This window comes from Psammomys obesus, unplaced genomic scaffold, assembly GCF_907164565.1.
Source record: "Psammomys obesus unplaced genomic scaffold, mPsaObe1.curated_primary_1811, whole genome shotgun sequence".
Classification (NCBI taxonomy): Eukaryota; Metazoa; Chordata; class Mammalia; order Rodentia; family Muridae; genus Psammomys; species Psammomys obesus.
The window spans coordinates 14357489-14376560 of NW_026586173.1; the positions used below are offsets into that span (position 1 = coordinate 14357489).

Below are 19072 nucleotides of genomic sequence, written 5' to 3' on the forward strand. Positions count from 1 at the left end.
AAGTGGGGGGGAGAGGGTTGGTCTGTACCCCAGGGGTCTTCTTGGCACAAGTGGGTCTAGACTGTTTGGACTTAGAGGTAGTACCTTGCTGTCCTGGGAATCTAGCTAGCGAGAAGAATTCCTGCCAGCATCCCCAGCCCCTGGAAAAGGGGCTTCTTAGGGCTGGGTAAGAGTTTGGATACCTGGGCATGGTGAGTGAAAATTCCCTCCCTGAGACAAGGGCCCCACCTCACCAGGGAGGTAATGACATACAGGACCACCGACCAGTGGTTCCAGATTTAATGGAAGGTGCATGGGGCGCTACATCGCACCCTGAGGCTGAGTTGCTGCATCACCATGTGTGGAGCATCTGTTTTTTGCAACTGAACAAAGGAACAGAGCATAAAACTAACAAGAAACAAGGCCCTCCTGCCTGACTCTGGGACCTGGGGGGTCAGGTCACCTCTGATCCCCTGAGCCTGGGGGCCTCCCCACCCCCATTGCCCTTCTGAAGTCAATTCCTCCAGAAGGAGCTTGGCTAGGACAGGCTCAACTGGGAGCAAACAGTGAGCGGGATGCTTAGAGTCCCCATCTCAGAGTCCCCCTCCCAGTCATTTCAGGAACAATAAATACTGTGTGACAGTAGCAGGAAGGGGCGACCATGGGCTGCTTGGCAGCCCAAGCAGGCTGGCCAGGTGCCTGCCCTCATTCTGTGCGCAGGATGATATGGATGCCCGAATCCGTGAACACTGGCCCACTCATCTCCCCTGTCCGTAGAGCAAACGATGCATCCTCAAACGGTTTCTGCATCTGACCTGTGAAAAGCAGAGGCAGTGAGGTCAGGCGCGGGCTGCACAGAAGACGGCTCCCACTGCAACCAGTCTCAAGCAAATTCATCACAGGGTTTATGGCCCTGTCACTGTACAGTGCTGAGCTGTGGCCCAGCAGAGGGCCATAGGCCTATTAAGGAAGCTCTGGGAAGCCCAAGGACAGCATGAAGGATGGCAGGCAGAGTTGTGTTATGCATTTAGACACACCACATGATAAACTCTCCCAGTTCCCACTGAACATCATCAGTCCTGTGAGTAGCCTGGGCTGACAGCAGAGGCTTGCTAGATCCCTCACCTCACACTTACAGTCCAAGCCAAGGAGATGGGAGAGGAGGGAGGGAGGAGGGAGGGATCTGATTTCCTCTGCCCTTGGCAGGCAGGTCTGAGCTCTGGGTTGCCTATCTGGACCTGACCTTGCCTCCCTTGCCCATTTTTCCCCTGCCAAAGGGGGAGAGTAGGATTCTGGGGGACAGGCCCTGGAGTTCTTAGGGATCCCTTCCTACAGTTCTACCAGAAAATGTCAATAACAGAACAGAGTCACCTTGATGGGCCTGTGAGGGATGATCCTGGGAGGAAAGACACCAGGGAGAAGGTTTTACATCCCCTTCTGCAGGGGAAAAAGAAAAAAACTAAACAAAAAAACCCCCACAACCCACAGACCAGGAAGCCTAAGGAGGGCTATGCTGCCACCTGGTGGACTAGGAAGGCCTGTGCAGAGATTAGGGCTTCCCTCCCTTTTCGGTCCTACCACCCCAACACTACAGGGAAGGGGCTGGGTGTGGGTGTCCACTCCTGCCGACCTCTGCTGAAGGCACCCAGGTCTCCCCTGGCTTTGGCAGAGCTGCAATCACTGAACTGTGAGGCCAGAGATTCAAAGTCTTCCTCTCCAGATTTAATCTTCTGGATGTAGCCTGCAGGGACACAACGAGAGAGCCCCATGTTAGAGACACAGGGAACAGACAGGATGGAGGAAGAAAAGGCCATTCCTAGGATCTGGGCCTGCCTGGCCTTCGAACCTTGTTCCCTACAAAGACATGCTCCTGCCCACACACAACACCTCCCACTCACTCATGTCTGAGCAATCACACTTTATCATGTGCACCCGTGAAGATGGTCCTCCCACATGCATGTCCCGGGGTGCATCCCTGCACCTGTGGCCCTACTATGCCCTGAAGAGCCAGGCTAGTCATCCATAGATGCACAAAAAAGCAAGTACCCACACACCCACACAGTGGCCTCTTTTCAGCCCTGGACACACAAGAAGTTGGAACCTTGTAGCAGATGACTGCCCACCCCTCCTCCTGGGGCAGTCTCAAGGCTCTGGAGACTGATAGGTGGGTAGCATACAGCCAAGCTCTGTACAGGAGCTGGTGACGTCTCCAGCTGTGGGCACTGGGAATCCCCACCGGTGCAATACTGGAGGCACAGCAGAGCACTCACTAGGACATTCTGAAGAGCCCTTGAGCGCCAGCAGAAAGGTCTCACAGGCAAGTGACACAACAGGTGCCACAGTGTACTGGCAGAGCCCAGGAGACATTAAAGTACCTCCTCTGGGCTGTGACTTTCCTGCAGGGCCAGGAAGCCAGGGCTTCTGGGAAGAAGGTGAATGGTGATGGAAGCAAAGTCTCAAAATAACAACAACAACAACTCACTTGTCACAAAGTCTGACTATCTGAGTTCCATTCCTGAGACCTACAACAGTGGAAAGAGAGAACCAACCAAGTTTTCCTCTGACCTTCATACACACTTGCTAAACCACCAAATCTCCACCAAAACAAAATCAAACAAACAACAAAAATGTAAAGACCTCAGCCCAGGGGAGTGAGACCACAGTACCTTGTCTGTATAACTTATGTCTCAGGAGCACAACGCACATGCATGTGAATGCACGTGAGACTGTCATGTACACACACAGACACGTGCTAGGTGAAGAGTTGCCAGGCATCTGAGTCTAGGCAGCACCTGAGGTGGGCAAGAAAGGCCGTGACAGACATAAGACAGCCCATCCTGTCCCAACCTGCAGCACTGCACACACAGACTTGCAGGGCAGCTACCCTGGCAGCCGCACCCAGGGGACACCGGCCTTTCTTTTTGACATAGCATGCTGTGAAGCCCAGGCTATCCTTGAACCCTCAAGCTTCCTGCCTCAGCCTCTGGAGTGTTGGTAACGGGTATGCGCTGCTCCATTAGGCTTCAGTTACCTCTGGCAGTGAGGGCGGCCTGACACAGTTGCTGCTGGATTCCTACCCACCTCTCCCACCTGACCTTCGAGGGGCTTCTGAACACCTGTGAGCTACCCAGTGTGCACATCACTGAAGGTCCCAACTGGTGCCTGTGTGACAAGTGACAGTACTAACTGCTATAACCAGTGCCTTGAGGCTCCAGAACCAAGTCACTTCCTAAGGGCTCTGGCCTCAGGCTCCTGTAGGGTACCAAAGCCAGACACACAGGGCAGGCAGTATGACTGACAACCCAGGAGTCACCCCTATCACAACACATCACAAGGCAGTGACCTTGGTGTTTGGTCTATACACTGCTGGGGTATGCCTGTCTTATCAGGGGTTCCACAGCTCCCTCTGTTCTGCCTATGCCTGCTGCCTTGCTCAGAACTAGCTGTCACCACAAAGCACTGCAGAGAGTCTGTCTGAGGTACACAGGGCTATGTGGTGACTTCTGCCTGGAAACCACCCTGGTATTAAGAGTGCCCTTGTACAGAATAAATCACCTCAGTGATTCTGACCTAGCAAACTCCTGCTTCTCCTCTCCCTGGCATCTGGCTGCGTTCCCAGCCCTATTTTTACAAACTGTGTGCTATACAGACCAAAGGATCTACCCAAGAATACTGTCCACCTCCAGCCCTGAGGCAGTGTCACCTAGATGTAGCCATGGCCACAGAGATCTGAAGATGAGATAGCCATAGGCTTCTTACACAGTGTCAAGCTGTAGCTGTTAATAATGAAAGCAGAGGGCTGGGTGGTAGATGCCTATAAACCCATCACTCAGAACACTGAAGCAGTCTGGTCTGCAGAGATCCTATCCAAAAAAAAGATTTGTAGCCAGGTGTCCTTGCTTAACAGTGTTCCCCACCCCTGCCTCTAGTAGACTGTGCACAAGAGAGGAGTTCCTGGTGGTCAAGGAATTAGTAAGTAAATGAAGCAGAAACTGGCCAGGAGAGGAAGAGGGGGACCCATCATGACTGTTCAAACAGAGGCACTGCCACCTCTTGCTTTTGTCACCTGGAACTCTGTACTCAGAGCTGAGGCCAGATGTTCTAGGCGTCCTCCAGGACAAACTCCAGCTTCATCGGAAGGTGGGGAGGAAACAACTCCTCTGAGGGTGCCCGCCCAACTTAGCCAACTGCACTCCAGCTGACTCTGTGGAGAAATCTGCCTCTTGGAGCTGCCTCTCCAGAGCTACCAGGCTGGAGCAGGGCACTCTACTTGCTTTGGGGTCATGGTGATTTGAATATGAATGCCCCATAGGCTCATATATTTGAATGCTTAGTCACCAAGGAATGGAACTGTTTGAAAAGAAGGATTAGTAAGAGTGGCCTCCTATATCAGGATGTAAAGCTCTCAGCTACTTCTCCAGAGCCATTTGTGCTGCCATGCTCCTGCTATGATGATGAAGGACTAACCTCTGAAATGATAATCAAGCCCCAATTAAACGCTTTCTTTTATAAGAGTTGCCTTGATCATGGTGTCTCTTCACAGCAACAGAACAGTGACCAACAAAAGGGGGTGTCCGGGAGCCTCCTAGACAGCAAGCATTAACAGGTCAATATCCATCTCTGCAGACACGTGTGGGTTCGGCAGTCCCTGAGGTTCGGGAGAGTGACAGGACTGGCTCTAGACTCCAGCTGCTTGGATCTGATCCTGCTCTGTGGCTTCCCAGCCTTCCTGCACCATGCCCAAGAGGTTCAAGCTCTAAACCAGGGACATCTGTGCAAACCTGCAAAAGCAGCACTTAGTAGGCAGGTGGGCAGGCCAGATGTTCAAGGTCACCCTTGGCTACACAGGGAGGGTAAGGGCAGTCTGGGCTGACAAACTCTATGTTTAAAGAGAGGTGGAGAGAACAAAGAAAGCCAAGGTAGCTAGTGGCACAGCATGCCTTTAAGCCCAGCACCCAGAGGCTGAGGCAGCTGGATCTCTCACCAGAGGCCAGCCTGGTCTACAGAGAGAAAAAACCCTGTCTCAAAAATACGACCCACTGACCAACCGACCAACAAACCGACCAACCAACCAACCAACCAAACTAACAAAAAGATAGTCAAGGTTAATAAAAGATACAACAGAAGCAGCTGTCTGTAAGTCCAAAAAAGCAATCTTAACAGGAACCTGATGGGGGAAAGTGAGAAAAGGTACAGGTCTGGGGTGGTGGTTGGTGAGTGACTCTAGGGGAAAAGCATGAGGCATAGATTTTTCCAGAATTATGAAAAAAAAGGACCTCTGTCATCTAAGCTACCAAGCTTGTGGCATTGTGTTATGGCAGACCAAGGGTCAGAATGAAACAAAACGGTGGTTCCTCATCCTAAAAATGCTTAGATAATACCCCCCACCCCCATTCTGTAGATTGTACAGAATCAAAGGTTTTCCCAGATCACAGATGGCCAACAGGGGAAGGGTCTGGCTAGGGAAAAGGTAACATAGGAGCCAGCAGGAGGGACCCAGAGACCCAAGCCATCACCACCAAGGTGTATGGGCCTCACTCAGCCAGAGATGGCTGATCCTGGAAGCCTGGAAAAGGTGGTACTGGTACTCTGGCTCTGGGGCTCCCTGGATTCTTAGGGCCTGGATGAGTAGAGACAGAGCATCATGGAACAGGGAGCTAGGGCCTGTCCACAGCTCTGCTGCCTCAGACAAGGACATGGCAATGATACCAGTTGGGCCTCAGGTTTCTTCTGGCTGCTGCCCAGCAGCTGTAAAGGAGCCAGTGCTGGAAAAGATGCTGCAGCAGGGACGCAGAGGTGCTGCTTCCAAAGCAGGCAGTTTCTCAGGGCAGAAGGGGAGCTGATGGAACCCCCAGGCTAAGGTTAGCAGCTGGGGCAGATACTGACCCAATCAATGTTACCTGATGTCCCTGCAACAAGCTCTGGGTTTAAGGTGAGCCAGTGTCTCTCTAAAACCAAACAAAGAGAGAACTGGAGAGATGGGTCAGTGTTTAAGAGAACTGGTTGGCTATTCCTGAGGACCCGGTTTTGGTTCGCAGGTATAGCACCTCAGCTGCCTGTAAGTCAAATTCTAGGGGATTTGATGCCCTCTTCTGGCCTCCATGGGAGCAGGCATGCATGTGGTATACATACACACATGCAAGCACTCACACATAAAATAATCTTAACAAACAAATTACACAAAAGGTCAACAAGATGGCTTAGCAGGTGACTGCACTTGCTGCCAAGCCTAATGATCGGAGTTCACTCCCTAGGAGTCATACAGTAGATGAGCATCCAAGCACTCATAACCGAAAAGAGGTGTTAAGAGGTTAGGAGCACTGGCTGCTCTTACAAAAGACTGGGTTTAGTTCCCAGTACCAACATGGTAGCTCAAAAACCTAACAATTTTAGGGAATTCAATACCTTCTTCTAGCTTCCTCTGGGATGTGACCAGAGACACACATGGTACACATACATACATGCAGGCAAAACACCAATACACATATTTATCAAAAATACATAGTTAAAAACTGAATCATCAGATGGGCGTGGTGGTACATGCCTGTAATCCCAGCACTTACAGAGTTAGAGGCAGGCAGATCTCTGAGTTCTAGGACAGCCTGGTCTACAAAGAGAGTCCAGGACAGCCAAGGCTACACAGAGAAATCCTGTCTTAAAAAACCAAAAACCAACCAAATGAACCTGACTCATCAGCCAGACAGTGGTGACATACACCTTTGATCCCAGCGCTCAGGGAGGCAGAGGTGGGCAAATTGAGTTTGAGACTAGCCTGGTCTACAAAGGAAGGCCAGGACAGCCAGGGCTACAGAGAAAAACCCTGTCTCAAAATAAATAAATAAATAAATAAATAAATAAAAAATCAAGCAACCAAACAACCAAAAAAAAAAAAATTCCCAAAATGAAAACTGACTTATTAGGTGGTTGGTAGTGGCACATGATGTCTTTAATCCCAACACTTGAGGAGGCGGAGGCAGGCGGGTCTCTGTGAGTTTGAGGCCATCCTGGTCTACAAAGTGAGTTCCAAGATGGCCATGGCTACACAAAGAAACCTATATGGAAATGAAAATAACAACAACAAAAGACTCATCACTCTATAGAGCCAGCTCTGTGCTTGCCAGTCCCTGGTCCATCTCCAGACTCACCCACAGACGGCTCCTCCCTGATGACCTCATCATTCAGGATGGCTCCCACTGACAAAGGCTGCCTCCCAACACTGCACTGCTACAATAGCTCTTAGGGATAGGTATATATTGATGCTCATTTTACAGACGAGAATCCAAGTCTTGAGTGAGGCTCTGAGTCTCCCAGATCACAGAGCTCACTAGAAGTTGCTGCTATCTAACCAAGGTGTGCTGGTTTTCTAGACCTGGCCACTCCAAATGGCAAGCAGAAAGGAAAGAGTGAGGGGCCTGCATGGGATGAGCTCATCCCAAAACAGGCATTTCTTTTTCTTTTAAGATAAGGACTTCAAGTGCCCTGGAAATCAATGCATAAGCCGGGACATATATGTATATATATGTATATGTATATATATCACTTCTTTGTGCACATGTGCATAGCTTGAGGGAGTTGGTTCTCTCTTTCCACTGTGTGAGTATCAGGAACTGAATTCAGGCCCTCAGGTTCAGGGGCAAGTGTCTCTGCCCACTGAGCCGTCTTCCCAGCCCCAGCTTGAATTTCTGATCCTCCTCCTGTCTCTACAGTGTGACTGCAGAGTTGCATGACCATGCTGGGTTCACAGGGTACTGGAGACTGAAGCCAGGACTCGCTGTAAGTAGGGTGAGCAACATCCCAGAACAGCACAGCACCTCAGGCAGTGACTGCTGAGCAAGCTGGCTGGAGGGTCTGGTGGGACTTCAACAAGGCCCCTGTGGTGGGCTGTACTTATTGACAACTTAAGAGAACTTAGAATAACCTGGAAGATGGGCTGCTGGGATCCTATGTGGATTATCCTGATTACGTTAACTGATATGGGATGACCCATTTTACTTGTTTCCAGGACCATACCTGGGTAGGGGATCGCAGTCTAACAACTAAAGAAGACAAACTGAGTACTAGCACAGGAACACTGCTTTCCTGCTCCTGACAATGTTGTGGTATGACCCACTCCTGCCACTATGACCTGGACCTGTGATGTGAGCCCAAACAAACCTTTCTCCCTTAAGCTGCTTCTCATTAAAAAAAAAAAAAAAAATTCATTAAAAAGTTTACTTATTTACTGGGGCAGGGAAGTACATGTGCCATGGTGGGCTGTGGAGGTGACAGAGCAACTCCCAGGAGCGGGTTCTCTCCTTCCTCATGTCCCCCTGAAATGAAGTTTGGGTCCTCAGGTTTAGCAATATGTGCTGTTGCCTGATGAACACTTTTGCTAGCCCTTACCAGGGAATTTTGTCAAAGGAACTGGAAAAGAAACTGAAATAAGCTGGTTGAGGTAGCATATGCACACCTGCAATCCCAGCGCTTGGCGAGGCAGAGGCAGGCAGATCTCTGCAAGTTCAAGACCAGCCTGTTCTACAAAGTGAGTCCAGGACAGTCAAGGGTACACAGAGAAACCCTGTCTCAAAAAAACCAAAAACCAAACCAAAACAAAAAGGAACTGAGATAGCCTTTCTGGACCACTTGGGAGAGGACCCCCAACAAGCCCCTGCTCCCCCAACTCACCATTGATCAGCTCCAGGGCCTCCTCCTTGCTCCTGGTAATCTTTTCCTGCCGCCAGGATGAGGGCCTCCGAGACTGGCTGTGCTTCACTAACAGATGTGAACAGCGCACCCTGGCCGGCTCACCCTGGCCATTCTTGGAACTGCCTCCAACACTGCTGCTGCCGCTGGGCCGCTCCCACTGGCTGGCATTGGTGATGTGATTGAAGTAGTACACCCGGCCTGCGGGACAGCAGCACCTAGTTCAGCCAGGGCTGGGCTGAGGAGGCCTCCACCCCAAAAGCCAGGATGAGGACTGGCTTGGGAGGTGCCTTCTTCAGCAAATCCATTTCCCATTCCACCCCATGCTACAGGTTTAGGAGGGTGCTATCCCATAATGCCCTTCATAGACAGGACTGCACTAAGGCTCTAGGTGGTGCCAGACAGACTCTAAACTAGTAAATCAGATAAAACAGCTTCTAGGCCTTCTAGATACAGGTAAAGGAACTTGCAGAGTCTGGAGCCCCAAGTTTGATCTCTGGAAACTTGCCTAGCGGAAGGACAGAAACCACCCACCACAAGATGTCCTCTGGCCTCCAGATGTATACCCTGGCATATGCCATCCTATTAAATAAGTAAATCAGGTATTCAAGAGCATCCTCAGCTATAGTTTGAGAGAAGCCTTGGCTCTAGGGAACCCAATTTCAAAAATATATAAACAGCAAATAAATAGCATAGAGCTGCGACTCTAGCTCACTGGTACTCTGCTTGCCTGGCATTTGTGCGGTCCTAGTTTCATGTGCCAAGACCACACATTAACAAAAAGTTCAGAGTATGACTATTGGGCTGGTGAGATGGCTCAGCAGTTAAAAGCACTGACTGCCCTTCCAGAGGTCCTGAGTTCAACTCCCAGCAACCACATGGTAGCTCACAACCATCTATAATGAGATCTAGTGACCTCTTCTGGTGTGTATGTGTGTATAGACAGAGCACTCATTTTTATTAAAAAAAAAAAAAAAAAAAAAAAGAGAGTATGACTGTTTTTACCCATAGCTCCACTGTAAACAAAACCAAGGAATCCCCTCTTCCATCTGCAATTATGTGCAAAAACAGAGATTAAACACCCCAAGACCATGCATGGTCTCTCTCACTCTCTCTCTCTTTGGTTTTTCCAGATAGTATTTCTCTACCTAACAGGGCCCTACTAGCTTTGTAGACCAGGCTGGCCTTGAACCCACAGAGATCTGCCTGGCTCTGCCTCCCAAGTGCTAGGATTACAGGCATGTACCACCACACCCTGCTTCCAAAGCACTATTCTTAACCCTTTCCCTGGTGACCTAAGTCAGAGAGCAAGGAAGCAGCATTACTGGGGGCCTGACGCCATCTAAGTGACAGTGAGAAGCATAAAGGAGATGATAAATAAAAAACTCCAGGGAAAAAAATTGCAAAAAGGCCAGGCGTGGTGGTACACACCTTTAATCCTAACACTCAGTGGCAGAGGCAGGTAGAGTTTGAGGCCAGCCTGGTCTACAAATCTGAGTCTAGGACAGCAAGGGCTTTGTTATGCAAAAAACCTGTCTCAAAAAACAAAAACAAAGAAATAAATTCAAGGGAAAAAGCCTGGCTTGGTGGGGCATACCTATGAGCCTAGCACTAGGGAAGCTGAGGACAGATGTCTGCAGATTGAAGCCAGTAAAGTTAAGTTTGCAAGACTGTCTCAAAAAAGCAAAGGAGAAAAGAGGAAGAGGAAGGGGTATGGCAGGAGCTTGAAGGAAGAACCCAGTAGATTCGGTTTTCTCCAAAGGCTGGGTTAAAGAGTCAGCATAGCACCAAGAAGGGTGTCTGTCATCCGTGAAAGAAGGTTATCATAGTCCTACTGAGAATAAATGGCAAGAATTGGTCCACTGCTAGGCAAAGGGGGCAGGTATGTGCATTTAAGAGTCTCACTATGGGGGCTGGAGAAATGGCTCAGAGATTAACAGCACCAGTTGTTCTTCTAGGGGACTAGGGTTCAGTTTCCAGCATCCACAGAGAGGCTCTAAGCTGTCTTTAAGTCTAGTCTAAGGGCACCTAGCACCCTCTTCAAGCTTCTCCATGGGCACCACGGAGAAGCACATACACATGGTGGTGCACATGCCCATACACAGAGAAAAAGTCTCTTTAACTCAGGATAACTGTGCTAGATCCTCCTGCTTCTGCCTAAGTGCTGGAACTACAGCTATGTAGCACTGCACCCAGCTAGAAGCATGCTTTCGCTAGAGGTCACAACCCCAGGCCAGGAATGGAGCAGCCCAGAATGGAGCAAGGACTCTAGAGATAAATCCAACTAAAATCTTCATAACAGGCCATTTCTACGACCTTAGCTATTTCATCTGCAAAACTGGGACAAGAGAATAAGGACGTCAGGGCTAGGCATGGTGGCACATGGCTGCAGTCCCAGTGCTTGAGAGGCTGAAGCAGAAGGATCATGAGTTAGGGAGGCCAGCTGGGCTACACAGCAACACTTTATCTCAGTGTGTGATGGTAATCCCAGCACTCAAGAGGTGAGGAAGGAGAACCAGAGGTTCAAGGTCATCCTACAATAAGTAGCAAGTTCAAGACTAATCTGAGTGGTGAACAGAGTCAAATCATAAAAAGAAAATGGCCTAGTGGATAAAAGTGCTTGCAACCAAACCTGAAGATATGAGTTCACTCTGCCCATGTTTGAAGAAGATAACACCTGTAAGCTGCTATCTAATCTCCACCTGCATATATACTAAATATACTACTACTAATATTATTAATAAATAGACTGTCTTAATAAACAAATTGGGCAAAGTGGTGCATGGCTGTAATCCCTGCACTTGGGGGGCTGAGGCAGGAGGATCAAGAATTCAGGAGCAACCGGTCTGTATGCAGTTCTGTCTAACATCTTTCCACCTCCAACCTCGCTAAAAAAAAAAGGGATGAGTGGATAAGGACATTAAACCTAGCTGGGTTAATTCAGAGAGACATGCAGTGTCCAGCTCCCTGCTGCTCACTAACGAAGAATTATGAGTGAATTCTGGAGGCTGCAGCAACCCTGGCTCTACCTGAGATGCCTGAATGGTAATCTGGGCGTTGCCACTGACACTGGGAAGGAGACTCTGGGGACAGGAACTCACAGCATCCCAGGGTATTCCCAAGTCCCTGAACTGCATCACCAGATGAGTTCTTTCTGTGTCCTGGCCTCAGTTTCCCCCACTTGAAAAATGAGAGCACTTCTTCCCTTGAAAGAGGTTAACAGCAGAGAAAGAGGAGCAAGACGGGGAGAGAATGAGCCAAAGGAAAAAAAAAAAAGGGGGGGGGGAGAACACGGACATACAGACTTGTGAAGGAACTTGAACTCTTTCAAAGCGCTTGGCACCATGCTTGACCCAGAGATGAACTGGCCTCGTTATGAGCCATCACTGTTGCGGGATTCCGCGATGGGGGATAACCGGACACATGTCGTGGATGCTGCCCGAAAGCCTAAGCCCATGCCCTCTGCACTCACTGAGTTGGGATCCTCTCTCTCACGCAAGGGAGCCCTGGGGTGCAGCCTCGTCACCTCAGGGAGCCCAGGCCCACAGGTGAGCGAGAGCCCAGGCACGCCCGTGCCTGCCCCACCTCCTACCTCAGTTTCTGGCTCTCCCGGCCCGTTACGTCGCGGAGGAGCCTAGAACTCTACGCTGGAGGAAGGCGGCGATGCGGCCCGCTTGTCCCGGAGAGCTCGAGCCCAACTCCCGCAAGCTCGCGAGGCCCCGCCCCGGCCCCTGGCTGACCCCTAAGAGGTACCTGAGCTGCGACTCATACGCTTCTCCCAGCCAGGCGGCAGCTTCTCCTCGTCCGCCATCTTCCCTCCTGCCGCAGCGCCCGCTCCGCCCCCGCGGCTCTGACCCCGCGCCACTGTTGATTGGCTCGCCCAGCAGAGACGCCCATTGGGCGGCCGCACGGCGCCCTCTAGCACGCTGGATTTTTATTGGACTCACTGCGGCTTCCGGGACCGCCCCCACACTCCCCAACAACCTTCCCACCACCACGGCTGATTGGGTTGTCTGAAAGCGACATCCACTGGACGCTCCAACCGGGGTTGCGGCTCCCTTGAAGCGTCAAAAGGTCTAACCTTGGTGCGCTTAGCCCAAAGAATAGAGCTTACGTGATTGGCTCCTGCGCCAGCCACTCCTGCCTTTTCGGGCCTGCCTTCGGGTGTCGGCCAGCCTGCACACGGAAGCGGCTAGCTGGGACTAAGGTACTTAGTACTTTTGCTGTATTTTGCCGTTGCCATAGCAATGCAGTTGCCTTGGTGACAAGAGGCTAACAGCCCAAGGCCTAAATTTGGCCTTTGATTTCTCCCTCTTCCCACCTGTTTCTTCCAGATGTCCAAAGGGAAAACATTTTTTTTCCCCCAAGGCTAACCATTTCACTGGACTATTCACCCACTCTTCATGTCTTTTTTAGCACCTATTTCAATTTATTCCTTCTCCATCTGGCTCCTTCCTGGGTTCTGGGCTGGTGACTGATGTGTGATAGCATTGTCACGTGGATGAGGAAAGGGAACAGGATAGGGTAGGTGGCTCCAATGATCGGTTTAAGTCTAAGCAGGAAAGGGGTGCTGTGGTGCATACCTTTAATCCCAGCACTCAGGAGGCAGAGCAGGCAGAACTCAGAGTTCAAGACCAGCCTGGTCTACAAGGTGAGTTCCAGGACAGCCAGGGTACACAGAGAAACCCTGTCTCAAAAACCTAAAAGGAAAAAAATTTTAAAAGTCTGTGGAGGGCTAGAGAGATGGCTCAGTGGTTAGGACCACTAGCTGCTCTTCCAGAGGACCTTTCCCATCCACCAGGCCAAATGTGGTACACATATACATACATGCAGGCACAACATTCATATACATAAAAATTTAAAATGTTACTTCATGGCTGGTCTTCAGAGCAAGTTCCAGGCCAGCCAGGGCTACACAGAGAACCTTGCCTCAAAAACCAGAAAGTTACTTAAAAAAAAATTTTTTTTAATTTATAAGGGAAACTTCTATAACTGTGTAGATGGAGAACAATTTGTGGCAATCTGTTCTCTCCTTCCATCATGGGCTTCTGGAGGTGAAACTAATGTTGTTGGGCTTGTTGGCAAGTGCCTTTACCCATCTTGCTGGCCCTGGATAATTAATGATTTTCAGACATCAATTTCAGTTTACCAATAGTCTAGACTCTTATGTGACTTCAAAAGGATAGCAGTTAGTGACATGTACTCATGAAAGGGGATTAACAATTTTTTTTTCAAAGACAGGGTTTCTCTGTGTAGCCTAACTGTCCTGGAACTCACTCTGTAGACCAGGCTAGCCTTGAACTCAGAGATCACCTTGGCTCTGCCTCCCAAGTGCTAGGATTAAAAGCCTGGACCACCCTACCACCACCATGAGTTTTATGAAAAGGGATTAGAAGCAAGCTGTGAATTGGGTTTAAAGCCAGGCTTCCTGTGAACTGCTTAACCTCAATGATTCAGCCTTAAAGTTAGGAAAGCATGGGTCAAAGAGAGGGCTCAGTGGGTAAGAGCATTTGCTATGAAACTTGATGACTTTACACATAAGGATCTCTGTGAGTTTGAGGCTAGTTTGATCTACACAGTGAGTTTCAGGATACCCAGGACTATACAGAGAGACCTAGTCTCAAAAAACAAAACAAAACAAAAAAGTTGGGGCGAATAGCCCAGACTCAGAGTTCAAACTGTATTAATGAAAAAATTACACAACAGATTTAATAAGGCATTCTTATTTAAAACCAGTGCAGAATAAATAGGCTAGATAAACAGCCTCACTGCACTCTTCCTAGCCAGAAATAATGCATTCATATAAAGTTCCATTAAAAATGTTTATTTTGCTGGGCGTGGTGGCAAATGTTTTTAAAGCTCAGCACTGGGGAGGCAGAGGCAGGTGGATCTCTGTGAGTTGGAGGCCAGCCTAGTCTACAAAAGGAATTCCAGGGCAATTAGGGCTGTTACACTGAGAAATACTGTCTCAAAAAACAAATAAACAAAAGTTGTTCATTTTTATTTTTATTCAGGGTGTGGTGCTCATGCCTTTCATCTCAGAACTGAGGAGACAGAGGCAGGTGGCTACCTGGGTTCAGTGCCAGCCAGATTTACGCACAAGCCCAGATTGGCCATGGCTACATACAGAGAACCTATCTCATGCACAACAACAAAACTCACCTCAAAACCAAATGTTTATTACTGACCTGAGTGTATGGCCTGGTGCATGTGTGGAAGCCAGAGGACAGCTCTGTTACGGGTAAAGAACCCAGAGACCACTCAACATGACCAAAGTTTGAGTTGAGAGTCTGTATTAACCTGGCTGGTGACTGCTTGGATGCCTGGAGAGCAGGCATCTTCTCACAGAGCAGCCCCAAATGCATATTACAAGTTTCTGTTGTTGTTTTGACAAAGAACACAGAAAAACTATATTCTGGTTGTCAGTTGCAGGGATAAACAAGCAAGCAAGCAAGCAGTTTAACAAGAGCCAAGAACATGCAGTTAGCTAGGGCATTCTGACCCTGAGTTTCTAGTACAGGGTTGGGTTCTTTCCCATGGGACTTTCCAAAAATAGAAACTAGAGATGGCTTCCACTGAGACAAGATGGAGAAATGTTTACCCTGTTAAAAGTTCTGTGTAGTTGGTTCCCTCCTTCCACTTTTCCATGGGATCCAAGGCTGGAGGTCATAAGGCTCCATAGAAGCCCCTTTACCTACTGTCTTTTTTCTTAAAACAAAACCAAAAACAAAGACTATGCATGTTAGTGATATGGCTCAGTGGGTAAAGTGCTTGACACACAATTGTGAAGTCCTGAAGAACCCACATAAAGCTGGAGTTTTTACACCCAGGAGATGGTGACAGACGTCCACAAAGCTCCTGTGATGGCTTATTTTGGTTGTCAACTTGACCACATCTAGAATTAACTAACAAGAACGCAGCAGAACACACCTATGAGGGATATTTTTTGGTTCGAAACCCACTCTTAATCTGGGCCACACCTTCTGGTGGCAGCCCACATTAAAAGGGCATGGAAGAAGGAAGCTGTTTTTTTGCCTGCTTGCCCTTACAAGTTCATCTATTCTGTTCCTGATGCAATCCTTTTTTGCTGGTGTTAGCACCTCATTCAGGATGCCAACGTATACAAAGTTGGCAAAGTTGCCAAAGTTCTCTAGAACTTCCCAGGGCCTCCAGTACTAGATTGGGCCTGCTGAGACACCCAATGACCCACCAGATTCGTGACTTTTCCCTCCAGATGGCCATTGTTGGACTACTCAAACCAAAGCCTGTAAGCCACTTGAATAAATCTCATATAATAGATTCATTCTATTGTATTCTATTAGTTCTCTTCCTTTGGAGAACTTTGATTAATATGGCTCCCAAATGAGATATCCTCAAGTACAAGCAATGAACAACAGAGACACCACATCTCAAACAAGGTAGAAGGCTAGAATTGACAGCCAGTGTTGTCCTCTGACCCATAGCATAGGTGCACACAAACTCAAACATGCACACCAAGATAAATGATAACTACACCAGCTCAGTAGTATAACCAGCTTAGATTGTGCAAGGCTCTGGGTTTGATCTGAGCACTAAAAAAAAAAAAAAAAAAAAAAAAAAAAACCACAAAACTACTGTGCCAATATTTACTTATTAAAAAAACTCCAAATGTAGGATCAATAAGGTAACTCATTGGGTAAGGGTGGTGCCAAGCCTGATGACCTGATTTCCAACCCTAGGGCCTACAAAGTAGAAGGGGAGAACTGATTACTACAAGCTGTTCTCTAACTTTCATATGTGTACTATGTGAAGACATCATGGATGTCTTCACCCCAAACATACCCACATAAATAAAAATGCAACTAAAATTTAAATCCAAGTACATGTATAATATGTACTTATATATGTGGGTGTAATGGCTATTCTTGGTCATCAAGTTGACTTGTACATTTGGAATTAACTAAAACGCGAGCAAGCTGGATACACCTGTGAGGGATTTCTCCCCCCCCCCCCCCCCTTGGTTGAATCATTTACGGTGGGAAGACCACCCTAAACCTGAATCTTTTGAAGTGGGAAGATGTCGTGGGAATTTTAGAAGAACCACTGTACCTGGCATTTATTCCAGAGTGATTGGCCACTTAGGCATTGAAGTAATCTTTCATAAATACTCAGTGCTTGTTATCTGAGATTTATGGGGTTGCTCTACCTATGGGAATTTAGGTAGAGCCTTTGCATCACTTCAGTTGCAAGACATCCCTGGCAAAACAGGAATTCTTATAATGGCTGAGAATTGCTTAGGTAATGGTTCCTTCAAACAACTCCTTTATCAGATAAGAGATTTTGATATGGAGAATTTGACTTGCTAAAAGGCCTTTTGTGTAACCATCGATAAAAATGCTTTTGTAAGACTGCTTGGGGTTCAGGCCTCAGAGACTGTTCCATCCTGCTGCTATGAAGCTGAGTGTCTTTCTTCATTTAGAACACCAACAAGAAAATTCACCTTTAATCTGGTTCACCTCTTCTGCTGGAAGTCTACATAAAGGACATGGAAAAAGGAAGCACTTATTCTTTGCCTGCTTGCTCTCACTCTGCCAAGTTCATTTTTTTATCTTTATTTTTTTATATTAATTAGTTTATTTACCTTGTATCCCAGCTGTAGCCCCCTCTCTCATTCCCTCCCAATCCCACTCTCCCTCCCTTATCTGCTCCCTGCCCCTAAGTCCACTGGAAGGGGAGATAGCTTATCAGGTGTCTTCAGGACTGGCTGCAATGTCCTCCTCTGTGGCCCAGCAAGGCCGTTCCTCCCTCGGGGTGGGAGGTGGGGAGCAGGGGAAGTCAAAGAGCCAGCCACTGAGTTCATGTCAGAGACAGTCCCTGTTCCACCTACTAGGGTAACCCACTTGGATACTAAGCTGCTATGGGCTACGTCTGAGCAGGGGTTCTAGGTTATATCCAAACATGGTCCTTGGTTGGAGAATCAGTCTCAGAAAAGACCCCTGTGCCCAGATATATTTGGTCCTTGTGGAACTCCTGTTCTCTCCAGGTCTTACTAACTCCCCCTTCTTTTATATGATTCCCTGCACTCTGCCCAAGGTTTGATTATGAGTCTCAGCATCTGCTCTGATACACTGCTAGGTAGAGTCTTTCAGAGGCCCTCTATGGTAGGCTCCTGTCCTGTTTCGTTTTCTCCTACTTCCAACGTACATCCCATTTATCTTTCTAAGTAAGGATAGATCGTTTTACCCCGGGTCCTCTTTCTTGTTTAACTTCTTTGGGTGTACAGACTTTAGTATGTTTATCCTCTACAAACCTATGGATACTTGATTTTTGACAAAGAAGCCAAAACCATTCAATGGAAAAAAGACAACATCTTCAACAAATGGTGCTGGTCCAACTGGATGTCTACTTGCAGAAAAATGAAAATAGATCCATATTATCACCATGCACAAAACTAAAGTCCAAGTGGCTCAAATACCTCAACATAAAACCAGACACACTAGATTGGTTAGAAGAAAAAGTGGGGAAGAGCCTAGAACTCATTGGAACAGGAGAAAACTTCCTGAACAGAACACCAACACAGGCTCTAAGATCAACAATCAATAAATGGGACCTCATGAAACTAAAAAGCTTCTGTAAAGCAAAAGACAGTCATCAGAACAAAACAACAGCCTACAGACTGGGAAAGGATCTTCACCAACCCTATATCTGACAGAGGACTAATATCCAGAATATATAAAGAACTAAAGAAGTTAAAAAGCAGCAAATGAGTTCATTCTTTTACTGGCAATAGTGCCTACTTCTTTGGAATTCCAGCATATACTGTGAAGAGCAGCTGAGACAAATAGCCTCATGTACTGAACAACTACTGGATTCTTGGGATTTTCCACTGAAAGAAAGACAATGTTGGACTAGCTGGCTCACAGCCTATAAGCCACTCTAAACTGTATATATCTATATAGATTCTTTCTAGAGGTTGTTTCTTTAGAAAAACCCAATATGGTAGGTGCTTTAAAACAGGCTCTGACTATGTAGCCCACTGTGTTACTTTTCTCACTGCTACCATAAAATATCCAATAAAACCAATTTTAATACCAACCAGCTACATCCCCAGATGCCTTCTACCTTTTCAGATAAAGTCTGTTGCTTAGTCTCAAACTTAATTCTCCTACCTTAGCCATCCAAAGTAGCTTTATTTATTTTACAAGTACGTGTGTCTTGTTGGAACACAACCTACCTCCTTTAAGACAGGCATTGGCCTAAAGCTCACCAAGTAATCTAGACAGCAAGCCCAGAGATCTTCCTGTCTCTACCTGTCCAAGCCTGGGATTAAAAGTGTACACTTGCACATCCAGCATTTTTGCATGGGTTCTGGGGATCAAACTCCAGTCCTCATGTTTAAGGGTAAGCACTCCATCTCCTCACTAAAAACAAA

At 47.8% G+C, this 19072-nt stretch overlaps 1 protein-coding gene across 1 annotated transcript; it reads right to left on the reverse strand.

Annotated features, from left to right (window-relative positions):
* Nucleotides 1-265: 265 nt before the first annotated feature.
* Pin1 (peptidylprolyl cis/trans isomerase, NIMA-interacting 1) lies at nucleotides 266-12500 on the reverse strand. The gene is made up of 4 exons (XM_055601238.1): nucleotides 12415-12500; nucleotides 8644-8862; nucleotides 1610-1720; nucleotides 266-794 (listed from the first exon to the last, which is right to left on the reverse strand). Exons 1-4 carry the CDS (start codon nucleotides 12470-12472, stop codon nucleotides 685-687), a joined length of 498 nt encoding a protein of 165 aa, XP_055457213.1. The 5' UTR covers nucleotides 12473-12500; the 3' UTR covers nucleotides 266-684.
* Nucleotides 12501-19072: the final 6572 nt, after the last annotated feature.